The sequence below is a fragment of the Schistocerca gregaria genome, chromosome 11 (genome assembly GCF_023897955.1).
Source record: "Schistocerca gregaria isolate iqSchGreg1 chromosome 11, iqSchGreg1.2, whole genome shotgun sequence".
Taxonomy (NCBI): Eukaryota; Metazoa; Arthropoda; class Insecta; order Orthoptera; family Acrididae; genus Schistocerca; species Schistocerca gregaria.
In genome coordinates, this window is record NC_064930.1 from 73406783 (window position 1) to 73429599 (window position 22817).

Below are 22817 nucleotides of genomic sequence, written 5' to 3' on the forward strand. Positions count from 1 at the left end.
ATCGCAACAGTTTCTCCTGCGTTCTTGCAGAGCAAGAAACAAAACTTCACTGCCGCACGTTGTTCGTAAGAACTAGCCATTTCTACGTGTCATGTCTGCACCGTACACACACTCGAAGAACTGCCAAAGAAACCACACTTCTCACTGTTGGGTGAAGCCGTGTGGCAGAATGACTCAGCAGAGCTCCTACTACAACCCTCTGGCGGCGCAACCTGCTACCACAAGTACACTATGTGCAGCATTACGATTCCAGTTACTTTTGGGTCCCCCCTCATATATGACCATGTAACTCGTGTAGGAGCGGTCACAGAACACAATCGTGAGGATGGACACGGGATTTCAAGTCTTAAGACATGGTGACTCTGTGAGCAATGAAGAAAGAAACAGACCTTAGGATGAAACTTCCTGGCAGATTAAAACTGTGTGCCCGACCGAGACTCGAACTCGGGACCTTTGCCTTTCGCGGGCAAGTGCTCTACCATCTGAGCTACCGAAGCACGACTCACGCCCGGTACTCACAGCTTTACTTCTGCCAGTATCCGTCTCCTACCTTCCAAACTTCACAGAAGCTCTGGAGACAAGGTACTGGCAGAAGTAAAGCTGTGAGTACCGGGAGTGAGTCGTGCTTCGGTAGCTCATTTGGTAGAAGCACTTGCCTGCGAAAGGCAGAGGTCCCGAGTTCGAGTCTCGGTCGGGCACACAGTTTTAATCTCCCATGAAGTTTCATATCAGCGCACACTGCTGCAGAGTGAAAATCTCATTCTAGAAACATACCCCAGGCAGTGGCTAAGCCATGTCTCCGCTGTATTCTTTCTTTCAGGAGTGCTAGTTCTGCAAGGTTCGCAGGAGGGCTTCTGTGAGGTTTGCAAGGTAGGAGATGAGATACTGGCAGAAGTAAAGCTGTGAGTACCGGGCGTGAGTCGTGCTTCGGTAGCTCAGATGGTAGAGCACTTGCCCGCAAAAGGCAAAGGTCCCGAGTTCGAGTCTCGGTCGGGCACACAGTTTTAATCTGCCAGGAAGTTTCATATCAGCGGACACTCCGCTGCAGAGTGAAAATCTCATTCTGGAAACATCCCCTAGGCTGTGGCTAAGCCATGTCTCCGCTGTATCCTTTCTTTCAGGAGTGCTAGTTCTGCAAGGTTCGCAGGAGAGCTTCTGTGAAGTTTGGAAGGTAGGAGATGAGATACTGGCAGAAGTAAAGCTGTGAGTACGGTGCGTGAGTCGTGCTTCGGTAGCTCAGATGGTACAGCACTTGCCCGCGAAAGGCAAAGGGCCCGAGTTCGAGTCTCAGTCGGGCACACAGTTTTAATCTGCCAAGAAGTTTCATATCAGCGCACACTCCGCTGCAGAGTGAAAATATCATCTGGAGACTTTAGGATGTACAACTTAATGTATTTCTGCAATGTTTATAATGCATCAAGATTATAAGAGTACCATATCCCATATCGGGTGTCCTAGGAGGCGTGGTCAATATTCAGAGATATGACTGGACTGATCATTCTAAGCAGAAAGTCTAGTAAACATGGGCTCCAAAATGCATACCTTAAGAGCTATGAGCACTTCTTCACTTTTGATGCTGTGAAACAAATATCTTCTACTGCAACCTCTTTGGTTTTCATATTTTGTGGGGCGATAACACAAAGAAAAAAAAAGTCTAGTAAACATGGGCTTTAAAGTGCATATCTTAAGGGCTACGAGCGCCTGTTCACTACTTTCAAATACATTTCTTCTGCTGAGCACGTGCTGATAGTTCTTAAGGTATTAGAGCGTTTATTTACTAGACTTCTTTGCTCTGAATGATGGTTCCTGCTATATTCATGAAAACTGACAATTCCTCCTGGGACACCCTGGATTTGAATTACTTCACGTGTGCCTTTGCAGGTGAACGTTTGTGATCAGTTTATGCTTTTCCCTGGTGCAAATACTATTAAAAAGCCATTGGCATCCTAGTAAACTTCACATTTCCATTTGAAGCATTGAGAACTGTAAGGGCCTAAAGCACACTGTCATCAATTTTGGGATTTTAATATGTATGGATGCTCCTGCCATCTGTTTATCTTATGGTGAACCAGCTTTATCTATGTCTGTACCACCACACTGTATGCATGAACATTCACGAAAAGCACAAAGTATAATTTTGTTTCCCTGCAATGCTCAATTTTTATCTGGGGCACTATGTATTAATAGTAATACTTCATAATCAAAGGTGTAATGTCAAGCCACGGTATGTGCTTAATGAAAATGATGATAATGTGTATCATGAAGTGTTGGACTCAGTCATAATTTGTGTGTGTGTGTGTGTGTGTGTGTGTGTGTGTGTGTGTGTGTGTGTGTGTGTGTGTTTTCTTTACATTCTGACATAGTTTCAAGTTGATTACAAAGTTTAGAACTCTCAAAAGACACTACTGTCACAACTTTATACATGGAAATTTTGGTAATTAGCATCAATAATGAATATAATCTTAAATATTAATTAATATTTCATAATATAAAGTGACAACATTATTTTTTCGTGGTTAAAAACAGTTCATACCTAGGAGACTGATAGGTTGCCTAAAAATTTTGTTTTTACAAACATCTATTTTTCTCAGAACTTCATTACTGTGTGTGCCTCATTAAACACAATAGTGAGTTGTATACAGCTCGCTAAGAACTCTCTTACAGTCTCATTTCAAGAACACTGGGTCCACGATGTGAGTACTGTATCTGTGCAGGGAGGACCACATCACATTAAGACGCCAGATTACCTAAATCGTGATGGCCCGACGCAGGTTTGAACCGTCATCTTCCCGAATGCGAATCCAGTGTGCTAAGCTACCCTGCTTGGTGGTTTTCAACCTTTGTAAAGGCAACTGACCATCAACTAATCGATCCTCAATTTTCTTTTCTATGTATTATTCTGATGAGCAACTTGGATACTGAACTTCAGAAGACAGTATCACATTTTTATGTAAGACCATATATAACAAAGATACAATTTCCGTGCAGTTACATCAAGAAACTAGGCAGTGCTGCCCTTTGAAGAAGCATTCCATCATGAAACTGGGCAAGGAGTAAAACATGTATCTTAACTACCTTGGACTGCCAGGTAACTTAGTTTCATTTGCTTCAAATACAGTAGAACTTCAACAAAGACTGAAGGAACTGAATAGAGTAAAATGACTATGCATGCAGATTAATAACTAATAATGCATAGTAATTTATGATATTTTGGTCTTACAGAAATAATTATTATAATTATTAACATTATTGGCCACATTGGACCACTTGAGTCATTCCAATTTCATTTTTCTTTGAAGGTTCTACTATTCAGTTCATCTGGTCCACCGGATACCATTTCATTCTTTACATCTGTAATAATCTCTGTAGCCCTTTTGCGTATCATTTCTCCTGAAAATCTGAAGAGGACTATTAATTTTATCTTTGTTCACTGTATGTAGTTATTTGGAGCCCAACTGTTTGTAGATGATGCTGAATTTCTTGGGTCCATTGCCCTCGTCTTCTCTCTACGATTTCTCATCATAAGGCATCATAAAATCTTGTTTCCTTGCATTCACAATATGTGAAAGACATTGTTTTTATCTTCATTCAGCTGTTGATTGGGTCAATCTTGCAATAGGCAGTTTCATTGGGGAGTATTTCCAGATGCCTTTGAACTGTTGTTTTTAATTTATTCAAGTTCTAACAATACTTCTTTCAGTTTTGAGGAGCTCATCAGTTCTTCTTTCATTTTTATACTGGAACAGGGTTTTGCAAGCGTAAGTGGCTTCTGGAAGAGTCACAGTTTTATTGTGTAGGATCTTAGTTCATACTGACAAGTATTTCTGATTTCTGGCAAGATTAGAAACTGACCTTTTTTGATTTTGGTAGTTCTATTAACCCCATTTCTTTCTCACCTCAATTGTGCTTGATGATTTCTCCAAGATATTTATACTGTAGAACTATCTTAATTTTGTGGCTGTTTATGAGGATTTTACTTATGCAGATTGATTTCATGGCCATCATCTCAGTTTCGCTCGAAGGAAACTTGTAGTCATATCTTTAAGGCTACTTTCGGGAGACTGGTGATATGGACTTGAACTTATTTTGTACCAAGAGCTAAGACAGCTAAACCATCTGCACACTCCAGGCTGTTTATTCTTATTGAGAGTTTTGTTCCAATCTTGATTTTGGGTGTGTTGCCTTTCTGCCAAATCTTCATGATGTAATCAAGAGATAGATTGAAAAGCAGAGGAAATAATCCATCAGCTTGTCTAAAACCAATTTTTATTGTGAAAGCTTTTGAAATTTTTTCCCTGAACATTACATTGGTATTGGTGTTGCTTAAAGTTAGTTCAACAATTTTGTTTCTTTGGTATGAAGACTGTATGTCCTGAGGATTTTTAAGAATGTGTATCTATGCATAGTATCATACCTTACAATAAAGTACTAATACAGGAAAACAGGTGTTGTGTACATAGTTCCGCGTAATCAGCGCGTACACAACTTTCCCAGTAGAGCGCGCCCCGCCAAGCACAACAGCACAGGCGCAGCGCTCGTCCGTCTCTTCACCACGAGATGGCGCTGCCTTAGAGACGGACCAAATTCTGCTTCCACTGATCCGCGTATTAATATGTGACGCAGCCAATGAGATTGCTGCTAACATGGAACCTTTTCTCCTCACAGATAACACTCGCGCAGTGATACATGAACGTGCGAGGTATTATAATGAGTGTACAGATCTCCGATTAGCCAGTCTGCATTTGTCTGTACCAGTCTATAGTCAAGTTTCAGTTTGCGCCTAATAAGATTACCATATTGCTGTACACAGCCATGAAGATAAATGTATAGACACTTTGCCAAGTATCAGAGATATGTGAGAATAAGAGTAACGTACCAAGACCAAAGGAACGGCAGATTATCAATTGCAAATAGCACCCAGAACTAAGTTAAGGAATGTTTATGCTGGTTATTATTTTAATAAATGTGTGTGAAAATTAATCAAGTTCTGTTTAAAGTTGGTCACCGTCAATCTGCTACTCTAAGCGTGCAAGTGGCATTTCTATCATCTGACCTAATGGCAGAAGATAAACACACCACGATAAGACCACGAGACATATTGCTGACACTCGCCTACTTCGTCAGAGCGACAAGTCAAATAATCTGATGGTGTGTGTACCGAAGGTCTTACAGTACGCACACCACAAAAGGAGAAGTTTATTGCTGAACTTATACAGTCAGCTGATAGATTTGTACTTTATGACAGCTGAAAGCAACAAGTGGTTGAACACTTTAAAAAATAAACAGGTGAGTAAGAATGGCTCTGAAATTATTTAGCAGACTGAATGCTGTATGCAAAAGTAAGTGCTCTCATACATAAATTTTGTCATCTGTCAATATTATGAAAAGGAAAGTTTCTGCTCACCATATAGCAGAGCTGCTGACACACACAAATGCAACTCACGCACACATGACTACAGTCTCTTGCTTTGGCAGCCAGACTTTTGTCGTGTGTGTGTGTGTGTGTGTGTGTGTGTGTGTGTGTGTGTGTGTGTGTGTCTGTGTCCGTGTGCGCACGTCTGCGCGCGCATATGTTGTCTGTTCTTATGGGGGCGTGTTTGGTTGAAAGATTTGTGCCTATCTGTGACTCAGCATCTCTGCTACATGATAAGTGGCAACTTTCCTTTTCATAATACTGTCACTATTCCATCCTGGGTCTTTCACTGTTTTGTCTTCTGCTGTCGCTACTATTGTAATCGTTAGCAGTAGTAGTATTATTGCCGGTAATTCTTACTCAGTGCTGATATTCATTTTAGTATTAGTATTTAGTTTCAATACATTTTTCATTGTATTGCTACCATTTTATTATTTATCATACTGAAATTATTAACATTCTTTAAGAAACTGTGTTGTGAATAGCATTTTATGTTTAAAACCTGTACTGCTGCAACAGATAGCCGTAAGGTCCTGGTATAATAAACTAAAGGAAATTAAATAAATATATTGTTTAATTTTAGTTCCTTGGAGAAATATATACAAAACTCCAAGGATATCAGTGATATCTAAATGTACAATACATAAGGCATTACTTATTTCTCAAAATAACTTAATGTGTGACTGAACCTTTGATCGTTTATGCTATCTAAATATTGGATCTTTCTGTCATATGTTTTCCTGTATTGTCCAATATTTTACATCTTTATCTCATACATTTTATTAAAAGGATTTGATAACCCCAGTAAATGATTTTCTTTTCCCTGTAACAAGGTATTGTAAGTACCATGTTTATTCCTATTCCTCTTTCTTTCGATTCTGAAGAAGACATATCTCACAAATTTCTTCCTTAACACACAATACATATCTGATTAGACTAAAAAAAATCGAGTGTTAAATGCGGGGGGGGGGGGGGGGGGGGGGGGGGATTCTGTTTTAAATAACAATTTTACATTTTAGCCCAACTTAATTTGTAATGTGTAAGTCAATATTCTAAGAATTCTCTCAATACAGCTGGCTTCAGCCAGAATATACAAGTTTGTTCATTTACTCTATGGTCTAATGTGAGAATCTCCAAAGCACTGGTCTGCTATTAACCTCTGTGACGTAACTCATTCTATTTATTGTACTAGCACAAGATGCTGCTCGCATTAACATAATTGAAAACATCACAACTGTAATCCTTTTCAGTGGCTTTTATTAACCTCTGAACAGGGATACATTGTATATGCACACAGCAGCAATCACTGCCTCAGACAATGGTATGACTATAAAAAAGTTGTGTGATTCACCATGTAGTCTACGACAGATTATCTGTGGGTAGTGACATGTCATTCCTCCAGAGCTAGGCACCCTCTGCTATTATCCACGAAAATGAAGTGCACGTAGACACATTGACTGAAAAGCAAATAACTGCCTATGAGACCACACAAAGCTGATATCTTCCACCTTCACTCGGTTTAACTTGATTAGTATGTATTACAAATACATGCCCTTCCCTAATTTCCCAGAGCCCCTTGCTGGTGACTCCTTTTGAACTCACATTGTCTTAAAGTCTCCCTTACACAGGGTGAGTTCACCTAACATTACCACTGGAAACACCTCCCGGACCACAACAAACACAGAATAACCAATTATGCAGACTGAAAGTAGGGAGAACGGTTGGTGTAATTTGTTAATACAAACCATTGAGAAATGCATGGAAGTATGATTTTCAACACATACTTATGTCTTTTTTTAAATGGAAAGATGTTATTATTTTTAGCACAACTGAAAATAGAAAAAAATAATCAATGCTGTGTCTTACATTGTAAAATATTAATTACATCCAGAGTAATTTGTAATGTAAAGTTGATGCTTGAGTAGCTCCTCAGCAGTTCAATTGTGTGTGTCGGAATGAATCGAATTAATTAAGGGTATAAAAAGAACAGTGATGTAATGTAGATACAAAAGAAACTTGAACAGCATGTTATGTCCACATGCTAACCTTTTTAATTAGTCTTTTTCTCTAAAGAATACTGTATGGCACCAACTTGTTAGAAGAAAATGCACATTAACATGAGAATTTAGTTAAACATATAAATTTGTTTGTTGTTTTCAATTTCAGAATGTAAAAGTGTGTGTCCTGACATTTCAGGCCAATAAATGTTCAAAGTGGTGCCCATCATTTGCTCCACACATTTGCAGTCTACTGCGTAATGAATGTATTACACGATGCAGTACACCTGATGTAACGCTGCCACAGGCTGCCTCAATGCGATGTTTCATATCCTCTGGGGTTCTAGGCACCTCACGGTACACATTCTACTTTAACGTACCCCACAGAAAGAAGTCTAAAGGTGTAAGATCAGCAGAATGGGCTGGACAGTTTATGCATCTGCCACATCCTATGAAATGCCAGTTGAACATTCTGTCAAGGGTCAGCCTAGTTTTCATTGCAGAATATGCACGAGCACCATCACGCTGATACCACATACATCTGCCAGCCAGTGCGGCAGAGCGTTCTTGGAGCTTCAGTACGGAACCGCACGACCGCCTCGGGCATCGATGTGTGTGATGCCCCTAGGTTAGTAGGTTTAAGTAGTTCTAAGTTCTAGGGGACTGATGACTTCAGATGTTAAGTCCCATAGTGCTCACAGCCATTTGAACATACATCTACGCATTTCCAGTGGAACATTTTCTAGCAACGTTGGCAGATCATTTTGTAGAAACTCTATGTATTTTGTAGCCATTTGGATGTCTCCAATGGAGTGAGGACCAATGAGATGGTCACAAATTACTCAGCACCATACATTTACATTCCACGGTCAATGTTGCTCCATCTGTTGAAACCAGTGACAATTGTCCATGGACCAGTAATGCATGTTTCATAAATTCACTGCATCACGGTTTGTGAAACCTGCTTCATTGGTAAACAGGTACAGCCGCAATGCATTGTCTGTTAATGCCTGTTGACAAAAATTCTCTCGGTTATTTAAGTCATCACCATGTAATTTCTGATGCAGTGACACACGATACGGGTGAAATTTGTGACGATGAAGTATCCACATTTCACTACTTTGACTCATTGCACTGCATCTAGCGATGTCACGTAAACTAGTGTGTGGGTACACAGCAACAGCAGCTACCACACCAACTGCACCCGCTTCTCCTGTGGTGGGTTTGTTACAGACCCGTTTGTGTGTTATGGCCATACCTGTTGCATACAATTGCTTGCAGACGTTTTCAAATGTGCTGGATGATCTCTGTCTGGATACCTTTCTGCATACAACCTGTAGGCTGCAACTGCATTTTGTCTGCACTCGCCATAGTTGAGTATCATCTCTGCCTTTTCTGAGTTAGGATAAACCAATTTCACAGTTGTTACAACACTGTATACTCTGTTGTACTTGCAATCTATCACAGATGCCCGGTAACACAGTTCATCTGAGTACAAGGACCAACTGAGCAAGTGGTACATGCAGATACGGAGACACCAAACTCATAAACATTGTAGTCTTCGTAAACTTACCCGTACTGATCTTGTTTGTTACAACACGCGATTGAACGTCTGAGGTTTCAAGTGTCAACTTTACTTTACAAATTACTCTGGATGTACTTAACACTTTACAATGTAATAAATGGCAATGATTAAGTATTTGTTTCTATTTTTAGTTGTGCTAAAAATAATAACAGGCTTCCATTTAATAAACATAAGTATGTGTTGAAAATAATACTTCCATGCATTTCTCAATGGTTTGTATTAACCAATTACAACAGCCTCTCTCCTCATTTTCTGTCTGTGGAATTTGTTATTCAGTGTTTGTCATGGTTTGGGAGGTTTCCAGTGGTAATGTTAGGTGGCTCACCCTGTATACACCCATATTATTAAAGTACTTTCAGAAACTGTGACATGAAAAGTATTTTGTATGTAAAACCCTGTTCTGATTCATCAAGTGGCCTGAAGGTCCTAATCTGATCAGGTTGAATAAATAAATTTAATTAAAAGTAAACAGAGATCTTGAATAAGGTCAGTTCCTCAGAAAAATGTAACTAAAGCTTCAAGGAAATTATTGATATCTCTGTTTACAATATCTCTAGCACTACTTAAATTTCCATGCAATAAAGTAAAGTCTGCACATACATAACAGGTGTACCGGTATGAAATGAGCATTAAGAGACAAATGTGTCGATAGGGTACATTTATTGTGAACGAGCCTTAATTTTTTTTTGTTTGGTTTGTATGACATCTGTTGAAGATATTTAGTATAAATCAAGTCATGGAACAAACAACATCATATGTTTTCATTGTGTTAACAACATCGAATTTTGTACCAGAAAGTGATTATTTGCGGAAAGCATTAATTTTTTGTTTTCATTTGAAAAAAAGTGCTGCAGAGTCGCATCGAATGCTTGTCGAGGCATATGGTGCTCGTGCTCTATCAGAAGCAACATGCAAAAGATGGTTTCAATGGTTCAGAAATAATGATTTTTATGTAAGAAATGAAGAACGTGGAAGACCACCAAAAAGTTCGAATTGCAAGCAATATTGGATGTAGATGATACTTTGAGTCAGAAGCAAATGGCAGAAATGCTAAATGTTGCACAACAAACAATTTCTGACCGTTTGAAAGCTATGGGAAAGATCCAAAAGTGTGGAAAATGGGTGCCACATGGATTGAATGAAAGACAGATGGAAAACCGAAAAACCATTTGTCAAATTTTGCTTCAAAGACGTGGAAGAAAATCAGTTTTGCATCGAATTGTTACTGGCGACGAAAAATGGATTTATTTTAAGACTCCTAACCGGGAAAAATCATGGGTTAATCCGGGACAACCATCAACATCGACTGCAAAACCAGATCGATTCGGCAAGAAGACAATGCTCTGTGTTTGGTGGGATCAGAAAGGTGTGGTGTATCACAAGCTTCTGAAACCCGGGGAAACTGTGAATACTAATTGCTACAGACAACAAATGATCAATTGGAACTATGCATTGATAAAAAACAGAGCAGAATGGGCCAGAAGACGTGTCAAAGTAATTTTTTTACACGACAATGCACCTGCACACAAAGCAAAACTGGTTCAGGATACAATCAAAACACTTGGCTGGGAGCTGCTACCCCACCCGCCGTATTCACCAGACTTGACCCTTCTGACTACCATTTGTTTTCATCAATGGGACACACGTTGGCTGAGGAACACTTCGATTCCTACGAAGAAGCCGAAAATTGGGTGTTTGATTGGTTTGCTTCAAAAGACGAACATTTCTATTGGCGTGGTGTCCACAAATCGCCAGAAAGGTGGTCAAAATGTATAGAAAGCAATGATCAGTACTTTGAATAAAATGTTTTTACTTTTCAATTCAAAATTATTGTTTAATTTTCACCAAAAAAACGCTCATTTCATACCGGTACACCTGTTAGTCTCATGGCGATATAAACTAATACAATTTTTTCGAGCTTACAGTCGTGTCAAGGTAACAACTTGACAATGCACAAGGGGCATTCAGCTGAAAGTTCATGGGTATTTCACCCTTGACATAGCTGGAGCTTGAGGAAATTTTACTAACAGAATAATGAAATATCTAATTTTAGCTCTCAATGTTTGATGGTGTCCTATGCATCCGACACCTTCCCATAATGTCTTAAATTGTATAACTTTTGTCCTGTATTTCATTAAAATTGTCTGCTAATAGCTAGTAGTTGCTTACCTTCCAGCATAACCTTCATCCTTCTACACACTTTTTATCCAACTCCAAACAGTGATATATTTGCACACAGTAGCTGTGACTGCCTCAGACAGTGGTACGAGAAGAGAGTTACAATTAATTTACCTTGCAAGACACCGGTGAGTTGCGATACTCGATTCTTCCAGGGCTAGATGGCATCTAGTATCCTATAGAGAAAAGAAGTATATGGGGACACCATGCAACCAACAACCATCTACAACACCATACAAAGCTGGTATATTCTTGTAGCACCTTTAATAACACTTTTATTCCATATTAATAGAATCACATTTTTATTTACATAATTTCACAGTAACATCAGTTTTATTTGCCTTTCTCTACTTCATTCACTCACTCAGTCCTCAGTTCCTTTCTTCTATCTCTCTCTGCACCAATAGTTGTAGTAATATCATTGTAAAAAATATTGACTTTTAACAAGACTTCCATTCTATATACACCCAGACAGTGATCCCACCACATACAGACACATACATAAACACGCACGTACACATTTCAAATTGTTCACTTTCAGGGCACCACATGTGATATTAAAAAAAAAAAAAAAAAAAAAATCAATCGGGAAATGCACTCCCACGCAAGTCTTGTAATTCCACATCAGGTCAATTCCCACACCAAATGCACTGTGGTTCAGGACTCGTAGACGACAGAAGCTCTTTGATGGCAAGCACGTTCTACATTATTTTCTTCTCATTCACATTTTACCTACAATTTAACACTTTTATTTCAGCACTTTTTAGTTGCTGTTCTTGGAATCTCCACTGAAAAAATGTTTATTTACCTTCACATTTGTTTCTTTCTGGTAAAAAAAATATGTATATATATATAACAAAAATGGCAAACCAGAAGACAAGGAAAAGTAGAAGCAGGGCACAGCAAGTCATGTAACTGTTATTCTCACATTTACATTATAAATTGTGTCATCCAGATTGGTTCACTGCCTAACTGCACTAACTCACTATCTGTGCCCATCATCAAATTTGACCCAGTACAGCTAATAGAAATAAAGGAGGAAAGAAGAAATAAGGGGGGGGGGGGTGAAGAAGAAATTTACTGTTACAAAAAACACATCTGTTACCATTAGAGAGTGTCTTGCAAGTCTACTTCTCATTTAAATTTTTGGTATTTTCCATTGCTCTTTGTACATACAAATACAGACATGAAATGTGACCCATGAGATTCGTAAACCCTATCCTCATTTGGCCCTACTATGTTATGTATACAACTTCCATGTCAACAATTTTCACTGATAAAAAAAAGAATATTAAGTCAAGTTTAAAAAATGCAGGTGAATGCAGAACCTATACCTCTTGGCACTGCACACCATTTCCACTTTCTGTGACTCTGCAGTCAAAAACCTCCTTTGAATAACAGCTCTGTTTTAAGTGTGCACTGAGTTGGATTCACAGTGCATGGCAAGATATGAAAAGAACAAAACAACACTGAGCAGACCTCTCCATAAACTGCTTTTACAGGCAAGGAAAACGCTGTACAACAACGTTACAATAATATTCCACCCTTTAGCATGAAGTGAAATGGTTGAATGGCTGCACTGCAAATTCCTGGCACAAAACTGGAAGTATTGTGTTTGTCAGAATGGAGAGCGAGGAGTTTGCCAGGAAATGAGAGGTAGGTGTCTTCTAATAAGGCATCTGCGTGTGTAAACATTTACCTCTTACGCTCTCTGTGGGTCTAGAGTGAAATGAGTGTCACATAATTTAATCTACCTGTGGGTAATATGTCATATAAGGCATACGTGTAATAAAGTTTGTGTCAGCAGCCGAGGATATGCATGACTGAATGCATAGAAGAATTTCCGAGGCAGTCAGTGAAGTAAGTGTTAGGCGGTATGTGGCCAAAGGAAACAAGGGATGAAGAGCTCATGTAACGACTGTTGTTCCACACCTTTTTGTGAGCAACAAAAATTTTAATTTTTAAATACAGGTGATGATTTGTTTATCAAATTGTTCAGGAAAGAGATAGTGTACCCAGACGGCCATACAATGGATGGGGATCAATGATACAACAGCCACTGAAGACAGAGCCATATATTAAATCCTCCTTTTGACTGGAAGGCAATGCTGTCACCAGTAATAGTTAACTACTTCGTTCCACAATTTAGCATTGGCCAATGGAATCCACACTTTGTTACCTGATGATGCAGCCATGTATGTGACTGGATGTCAACACCATTATTGCACCAATGGACAGCAACCACTGTACACATTGCATGTTTTGAGTAACACATTAAATGTGTTTCACAATTTCTTAATATTAACATGACATCAATATGCCCTATATTTTGACACCCTTTGCCAGGTGAATGAATGATGTGTTTAGTACGTCAAAGAAAGCATGAAGTACCCTCAGAAAATGTCAATAAATATCAGTCACACGGAAAACAACATAGAATTCCACTTTGACACCAATGTCCCATCCTATTTGATACAATGGATACAATGGACAACTCCTTCACTACAGTTATGTACCATCCAGTTTTATGCACCCAGGCTGTCTTTCCCCCATTACACCTATGTGCCATTCTATTTTATGTACTCAAGCCCTCCTTGCTGAATGAGGCAAGCACCATTCAGTTTTCAAATACCCAAACCCTCCTTCCTCCCAGTCAATTAGGGGCCATTTTTCTTGTGATGTATCGTGCCCAACTCCAGCTGACCAAAATGTAGATTCCATGAGGGTGAACAACAGCTCCAGAACTGCAAGCAAATTTGTTCAGGAAGAGGAGTCAAATGTTGCTACCATATTGCACTTGTCTTCTTAAACTGTACAAAAGTTTAAAATGCCAAACAGGTCACTTTTGTTACTCTCAACAGAATTTTGCTGTTGGAAATAACTGATCACTCACATCATCAGGACACACATAACACGAAGAGAAATGTAGGGACTCCTCAGTTCAGAATCTCATTTCTGCAAGTCTAAACATTCATCATCATCAAATAGACCCAACAAAACACATTTATGGTAATTACACCCATGTAGACAAGTCACATGCAGTAATGTAGATGTTGATACATTTGTTCTGCACTGGTGTCATACTGTCTAATACTTCATACATCAAGCAGTTCCCACGAAAGACGTTTTTGTCACTGGCCAGTACAGTCAATACAGCTTGCAAAATCTAATCTATCAAGTGAAGACACCACCTTCAGTGGAGAACTATATCATGACAAAAGAAACCCAATTTTTGATTATAGTTACCCTGATTACGCTCTGGCAGCAATAAAAATATTTACACTGGTTTGGGAGCAATTTACAGCAGATGAAAGTGAAATTTTGAACATTTATCCTCTTACACCAGGGATCACTGCACAAGTTTCAGCATTCTCTGGTACCTGCACACATTATGCAGGAGCACAGACCAACGATTCAAGGACTTGACTGTATGACAGTTTATCAGCAAGATTTATCACACCCTGGCTGCCTATATGCTGTGGTCACTGAGGGCTCAGAGTCACTGAGTGGGCGACGAACAGTACAACAAAGGTTGGAGAGTCTTTCTGATTAATGCATGTTTAGATAGGGGCACGCTGAAAGTGACTCCTGGCGTAAGTTGAACTCCACAGCACTCACATTCATCATTAGTTGAGCTTCCATTTCATTTGGCCAGTGAGATGATCATAATTAGGGCGTTCCATGCTGCCCAACTGATAAAGGTTCCAAATTTTGTGGGGAAGGTCACAGTGTGATTAGGTCCACTTGGTACATAAATCTGCGTAAGTGCGATAGGTAAACATGGGACAGGAGAGCTGGACTGTTGCCCTTGTGATAAACTAGGACTACACAGCACTGATATTTCCCTCGTCTCCTTTAGCCACTGCGATACTTGGAGTATGGGTGGGAATCCTGTCCAATGCAGTAAAAATACCCAGCAGTGAAATACTGGTGCGAAGGTATAACCTGATGACCTGACCTGAGTGTTTGCGCCACACCTGAGAGCTATCTGCTACAGCCAAGACTGACTATCGTTCCTAGCATAATTTGGGCTGCACCGCACTGCTGCCGGTCACCTGCCGAGCTTCTGTCTCGTTTGGCCTGAGTGACGTAGGTTCCAAATGGTACAGGGAAGGTCGCAGTGTCTCCCTAGCTGATGTAGGTCCACACAGTAGATAACGCTTTGGCTATTGTACCTACAATAAGTCGGGGCTACACAGCACTCGTATTTGTCTTCAGCCTCATTTAGCCCCAGAGGCACTCGAATACGGATAGAGTGCCCTGCCCGACTTCCCGGTGAGACGGTGCAATGCTGCACGTCACACAATAAAATACCCGAACAGTGGAATATTGGTGCAGTGATCTGACCTGAGTGTTTGCACCACGCCCGAAAGAATTCCTCACGTTACTGTACTAACGTCTCGTCAACACCTGTCGTAGAAGTGGATGGGAGGTCACGCACGAGTGCCTCGCCCGGGTGTCGTTGCCACAGCAGTCTGGCGAATGCGGTGTCCGGCGGGGGCGTTGTCAGGCCGGACACACTACGCCGCCCACCGCTGTAGCCGTCTCCGGGTTCCCCGTCAGACGACTGCGAAGGTGACGTTGAGCGCAGTCAGCTCCATCGGTCGGACGCGGGGCGCACCCGCCCCCGCTCCCAGGTCGGCGGCATCGGGGACGGCACCCGGCAGTTCCCGGAGTCCAGTCAGTGAAACCCGGGACACCCTGGACACCGGGGTCTCGGGGCGGAAAGTGGTTCCCGGCCGGAAGGCCTTGTCGGACGTCGCATCTAGTGGCCCGCAGCGCGGGACCGTGGATCCCGTCACGGCGCAGTCATAGCCCTGTGGGGGGAACACAGGTGTTAGGCAGGCTGCAAATTTCTATGTTGTTGACCATTAACGCTGCAGCACCATGAAGGATAGTAAATAACAAACTTTCAATTAGTATGTGAATACAGCACAGTAGGAAGAAAACATCATGCAATTTGTAGGTGGTACAGGGTTGTTGTTGTTGTGGTCTTCAGTCCTGAGACTGGTTTGATGCAGCTCTCCATGCTACTCTGTCCTGTGCAAGCTGCTTCATCTCCCAGTACCTACTGCAGCCTACATCCTTCTGAATCTGCTTAGTGTACTCATCTCTCGGTCTCCCTCTACGATTTCTACCCTCCACGCTGCTCTCCAATGCTAAATTTGTGATCCCTTGATGCCTCAAAACATGTCCTACCAACCGATCCCTTCTTCTAGTCAAGTTGTGCCACAAACTTCTCTTCTCCCCAATCCTATTCAACACCACCTCATTAGTTACGTGATCTATCCACCTTATCTTCAGTATTCTTCTGTAGCACCACATTTCTAAAGCTTCTATTCTCTTCTTGTCCAAACTAGTTATCGTCCATGTTTCACTTCCATACATGGCTACACTCCAAACAAATACTTCCAGAAACGACTTCCTGATACATAAATCTATATTCGATGTTAACAAATTTCTCTTCTTTAGAAACGCTTTCCTTGCCATTGCCAGTCTACATTTTATATCCTCTCTACTTCGACCATCATCAGTTATTTTACTTCCTAAATAGCAAAACTCCTTTACTACTTTAAGTGTCTCATTTCCTAATCTAATTCCCTCAGCATCACCCGATTTAATTTGACTACATTTCATTATCCTCGTTTTGCTTTTGTTCATGTTCATCTTATATCCTCCTTTCAAGACACTGTCTATTCCGTTCAACTGCTCTTCCAAGTCCTTTGCCGTCTCTGACAGAATTACAATGTCATCAGCGAACCTCAAAGTTTTTACTTCTTCTCCATGAATTTTAATACCTACTCCAAATTTTTGTTTTGTTTCCTTTACTGCTTGCTCAATATACAGATTGAATAACATCGGGGAGAGGCTACAACCCTGTCTCACTCCTTTCCCAACCACTGCCTCCCTTTCATGCCCCTCGACTCTTATGACTGCCATCTGGTTTCTGTACAAATTGTAAATAGCCTTTCGCTCCCTGTATTTTACCCCTGCCACCTTTAGAATTTGAGAAAGAGTATTCCAGTCAACATTGTCAAAAGCTTTCTCTAAGTCTACAAATGCTAGAAACGTAGGTTTGCCTTTTCTTAATCTTTCTTCTAAGATAAGTCGTAAGGTCAGTATTGCCTCATGTGTTCCAACATTTCGACGGAATCCAAACTGATCCTCCCCGAGGTCTGCATCTACCAGTTTTTCCATTCGTCTGTAAAGAATTCGCGTTAGTATTTTGCAGCCGTGGCTTATTAAACTGATAGTTCGGTAATTTTCACATCTGTCAGCGCCTGCTTTCTTTGGGATTGGAATTATTATATTCTTCTTGAAGTCTGAGGGTATTTCGCCTGTCTCATACATCTTGCTCACCAGCTGGTAGAGTTTTGTCATGACTGGCTCTCCCAAGGCCGTCAGTAGTTCTAATGGAATGTTGACTACTCCGGGGGCCTTGTTTCGACTCAGGTCTTTCAGTGCTCTGTCAAACTCTTCACGCAGTATCGTATCTCCCATTTCGTCTTCATCTACATCCTCTTCCATTTCCATAATATTGTCCTCAAGTACATCGCCCTTGTATAGACCTTCTATATACTCCTTCCACCTTTCTGCCTTCCCTTCTTTGCTTAGAACTGGGCTGCCATCTGAGCTCTTGATATTCATACACGTGGTTTTCTTCTCTCCAAAGGTATCTTTAATTTTCCTGTAGGCAGTATCTATCTTACCCCTAGTGAGATAAGCTTCTACATCCTTACATTTGTCCTCTAGCCATCCCTGTTTAGCCATTTTGCACTTCCTGTCGATCTCATTTTTGAGACATTTGTATTCCTTTTTGCCTGCTTCATTTACTGCATTTTTATATTTTCTCCTTTCATCAATTAAATTCAATATTTCTTCTGTTACCCAAGGATTTCTAGCAGCCCTCGTCTTTTTACCTACTTGATCCTCTGCTGCCTTCACTACTTCATCCCTCAGAGCTACCCATTCTTCTTCTACTGTATTTCTTTCCCCTATTCCTGTCAATTATTCCCTTATGCTCTCCCTGAAACTCTGTACAACCTCTGGTTCTTTCAGTACGTCACAGGGTACGTCACACAAAATGTAACAGCCATTACAATTGGTGAATGGTTCCAGATACCTAAACGAGGCTTTCGGCAAATGATAGCAGACTAAGGCTCACCTACTTTGGTGTGTGACAGAGAGCTTTAAACCTTATCCATTGAGATATTGAAGCAAGTATGACTTTCTGAAAATATAATTATATAGTTTTTTAACTGGAAGAGCAGTTGAACGGAATGGACAGTGGCTTGAAAGGAGGATATAAGATGAACATCAACAAAAGCAAAACTAGCATAATGGAATGAAGTCGAATTAAGTCGGGTGATGCTGAGGGTATTAGATTAGGAAATGAGACACTTAAAGTAGTAAAGGAGTTTTGTTATTTGAAGAGCAAAATAACTGATGATGGTCAAAGGAGAGGGGATATAAAATGTAGACTGGCAATGGCAAGGAAAGCGTTTCTGAAGCAGAGGAATTTGTTAACATTGAGTATTGATTTAAGTAGCAGGAAGTCGTTTCTGAAAGTATTTGTATGGAGTGTAGCGATGTACGGAAGTGAAACGTGGACGATAAATAGTTTGGACAAGAAGAGAATAGAAGCTTTCGAAATGTGGTGCTGCAGAAGAATGCTTGAAGATCAGATGGGTAGATCAGATAACTAATGAGGAAGTATTGAATAAAATTGGGGAGAAGAGAAATTTGTGGCACAACTTGACTAGAAGAAGGGATCGGTTGGTAGGACATGTTCTGAGGCATCAAGGGATCACCAATTTAGTATTGGAGGGCACCGTGGAGGGTAAAAATCGTAGAGGGAGACCAAGAGATGAATACACAAAGCAGATTCAGAAGGATGTAGGTTGCAGTAGGTACTGGGAGATGAAGAAGTTTGCACAGGATAGAGTAGCATGGAGAGCTGCATCAAACCAGTCTCAGGACTGAAGACCACAACAACAACAACTTTTTTTAATGGCAACCAAAAGCACTTCAAAAGATGTGCGCAGTGATAATGGCTGTTGATTTGAGGCTCCTGCTCTTTGGAAAAGAATCCGGGAAAAATTCCAAAACCTGAAAGGCAAGTCACCTAAAATCGGCTGCTGGGCTGTAAACACGCTCATGCCAGGCAATGCTGAGAAATTTTTTTATTGGCAGCTGCTTCTATACCGTAGAAGAATTCCATTACTGTAGTGTGTAAAATTTGGTGGGCAGGAATTACTAACTCATGTCTGTATGTCTTTCAACATTTTTAAAAATAAAATAAAATGAAAAGAAAGACACTAGAAACGTTCATGATGTAACCATACGTGCAAATTAAGTTGCAATGTCAATCTAAAATGTCTCGTTTCTCCTCATTACGATTTACAGTGCGAAATGATCCTTGTAAATGTAACTAACTTCTATTAGGGCTTTAGAGTGTTTATCTGCACTGCGGAACTAGCAGGAACCATATTGTCCATAAATCAACAGGCACAAACTGTGTATTCAAATGACAAAAAAATGCAATTCGATGTATACGAGGATTGGGTCCAAAAGAAACCTGTAGGAACATTACATCCTATTAAACATAATGATCTCCGAAGTCTCTATATGTATAACTGCTTAATATACATACAAAAAAATATACAACAATTTACACAGAGAATGAATTTATATTTGCACAGCACTAGAAACAACTGCATGCTTGATATACCTTAGTCTAGGCTGTCACTGACACACTACAGTCACAGACATCTAAGTCTAAAGTTATAAAGCCACAACAGTCAAAAGCCTCACCCTCTTTAAATTTAAGGAGGTATTAGGCACGGGGTTTAAAAATAAAGCATACTACAGACTTGAAGAATATCTTAGAAGTAATTTGAAAAGAATGTATAAACAATGAAATAATGTAACTATCATTAACTAAATATGTAAAACTATATAATTAATTCTTGAATGAAATAAACAATGAAACAGTGTAACTATCATCCACCAAATGTGTAAAACTGTATAATTAATTCTTGAATGTTAACTATATAATGACTATTACTTAGGTCTTCTAATTAGTAAGAGGTTCATGTGTTTATGTGTATATGTAAAATGATTATGTGATAAATGAAAAAAATTACTGACTGCTAAAAAGATGTATTATATACAGGGTGATTCAAAAGACATGTAAATATTTTAATATGTTATTCTACAAGTAAAACTAAAGAAAAAAGTTCACATAAACATAGGTCTGCAAATGTTTAGTCACGGACTTACGCTTAAGAAAAGATTTTGCCTGAAATATAGCAACTTCACTAATATGAAGCCATCGCAAAGCTGTATGAGGTTAAAGTAAAGCACGATTTCCATTTATTTCATTGTTATTGATCTGGTGAATCCAACAAAACATGACCCAGACGTGTATTTGCAGTAGTTTTACAGAACATCCAGAAAAGCAAAGACATAATTTTCTAAAAGATTTTATTTATTAACTATATGGCCGAATTTGATTTTTAAATTCCAGACAATTGCACAAAGCTTTCAACACAAGTTGTAGAGAATGTAACTTTGGAAAAATGATGGCAATAACGTTAACTGAAACTGTATCAATGTGTCAGATAATCTGCTTTTATCAATACTATAGTGCACGTGAATTCATGATAAACCGGAAAAAACAAATCTCATTGTTAAGGAAGTTGTACAGCGTACGTACAGTTTCACAATACATTCACAATAAATGTTCAAAATTGTTCAAATGGCTCTGAGCACTAAAGGACTTAACATCTGAGGTCATCAGTCCCCTAGACTTAGAACTACTTAAACCTAACCTAAGGATGTCACACACATCCATTCCCGAGGCAGGATTCGAACCTACGACCGTAGCAGCAGCGCGGTTCCGGACTGACGCGCCTAGAACCGCTCGGCCACAACAGCCGGCGCATATGAAGTTCTCTGTGAAGAATTCTTCTTACACTCCAACAGCTAATACCAGGACAACTGCATGTATAAGTGCTGATCGCATTGGCTGATTCTTGCACAGACACACTCTCACGCGACACATTTTCCGGCGGTAGGTTTTCTTTTCAGTGCTGAACCTGTCTTTCTGAAGTTTGACACGCACAGTTGGATAGTTTTTCTATCCGGTACACGATCGTGTCGGCCAAGTTCGAATCGTCTCCGAAACGTTCGCTGAGTACTAATCACAGAACCACAGTTACGAATAAACTCCTCCACAACAAACGCACGATGCTCACCAATCAACGCTATGGCGCTCACTGGAAATAGCGCGGACACCGCTTTCAAACAAAACACTCCCCACATACGTATGCGCACTGCAACTCGCACGCCTGCTACGTCAAATGTGGGAGGTTTTATAGTCGCAACCTGTACTTTGCAGGCCAGTTTTTTATGTTTTTATTTTGAACACCCTGTAGATCGCAGACACCCTACCTCTACTGCGCTCAGGCTTGAATCGCAACATGGAGACCTTACGCAGTGACCCTCTCCAATTTGCTTTGTATTCGTAGGATGGGCGTCAATTTTCTAAACCAGTACGGCACACTTGTACACAAAAAAAAAAAAAAAAAAAAAAAAAAAAAAAAAAAAAAAAAAAATTAAAAATTTTAAAAAAATAAAAAAATTCGAAAACTTTGACTTTGAGGATCAGGAACATCTCCGAACACTGTTAAGTACAAAAGAATTATAGATTACTTACGAAATAATGGGTATCTCAGCGTGTAGCGTAATTGAAGTGTGATTAAAAAAGTCGCTGGTTCGAATCTCGCTACCAGTATACCTGTTTTAAATGTCATATCTATTAAAAAATGGAAACGTTAACTAAAATACACTCTTTTTATTTTTCGTGAGTATTCTCATAAAAATTTCATTATCGCAATAGATTAAAATTTGGAACAAAATTGAGAAACAAATTGCTATCGTTATTTTTGGAGACTGAATGGTATTACTAACACCTACAGGGTGTAAACCGACAAAACTCTGTGAGGTTGTAGGGGACATCAAAACGAATATTTTTCCATAATGTCATTTTTTCCTATGAGGATTATTTAAACCGGTGGAGGCCGTATTACGCTCTTCAGTTGTAGGCAACTGCTGTCCACCAGTGTATTAGTGCATTGTCTCTGTTTACTAACATGAGCGATACACCTGGAGTGAGTAAACTGATATGGTTGGTGCGTACTGCGTAGCGCAACACAACGGACGAGCTGCCCAGCGGGTTTATCAACAACAATACCCTAACCGCCCTATCCTGCATCATACGGCGTTTGTTGCTGTGTACCAACGTCTGCGTGAGACCGGGTCATTTAGCAGATTACCTGGACAGCGACGCCGTCGCACGGTAAGAACGCTGCAATTTGAGGAAGCTGTCTTGCAGCATGTGGAGCGGGATCCTCCAATCAGCACTCGTGCAATTGCACGTAACACGGGGATGAATCAGACGAATGTAAGAACAGTCGTTCGAGAGCAATTGTTACGTCCATTTCACTTACAGCGTGTCCACAACCTGGAACCAGTTAATTACCCCAGAGCACAGTTTTCGCAGTGGTACCTCGAACAGTGTGAAACGCATCCTACATTTCCATCCTCTGTGTTCTTTACCGATGAAGCAACGTTCGGGCGT

The 22817-nt window shown here is 40.1% G+C and overlaps 1 protein-coding gene across 2 annotated transcripts in view; it reads right to left on the reverse strand.

The window, feature by feature from the left end:
• Nucleotides 1-11420: 11420 nt before the first annotated feature.
• The window catches only part of LOC126295334 (alpha-mannosidase 2), a 923615-nt gene continuing 912218 nt past the window's right edge, over nt 11421-22817 (reverse strand). For both annotated transcript variants that reach the window (XM_049987803.1, XM_049987802.1), the window contains one exon: nt 11421-15990. In XM_049987803.1, coding sequence (XP_049843760.1) covers nt 15733-15990 — 258 coding nt within the window. In that variant the 3' untranslated portion in view covers nt 11421-15732. The remainder of the gene's footprint in view (nt 15991-22817) is intronic.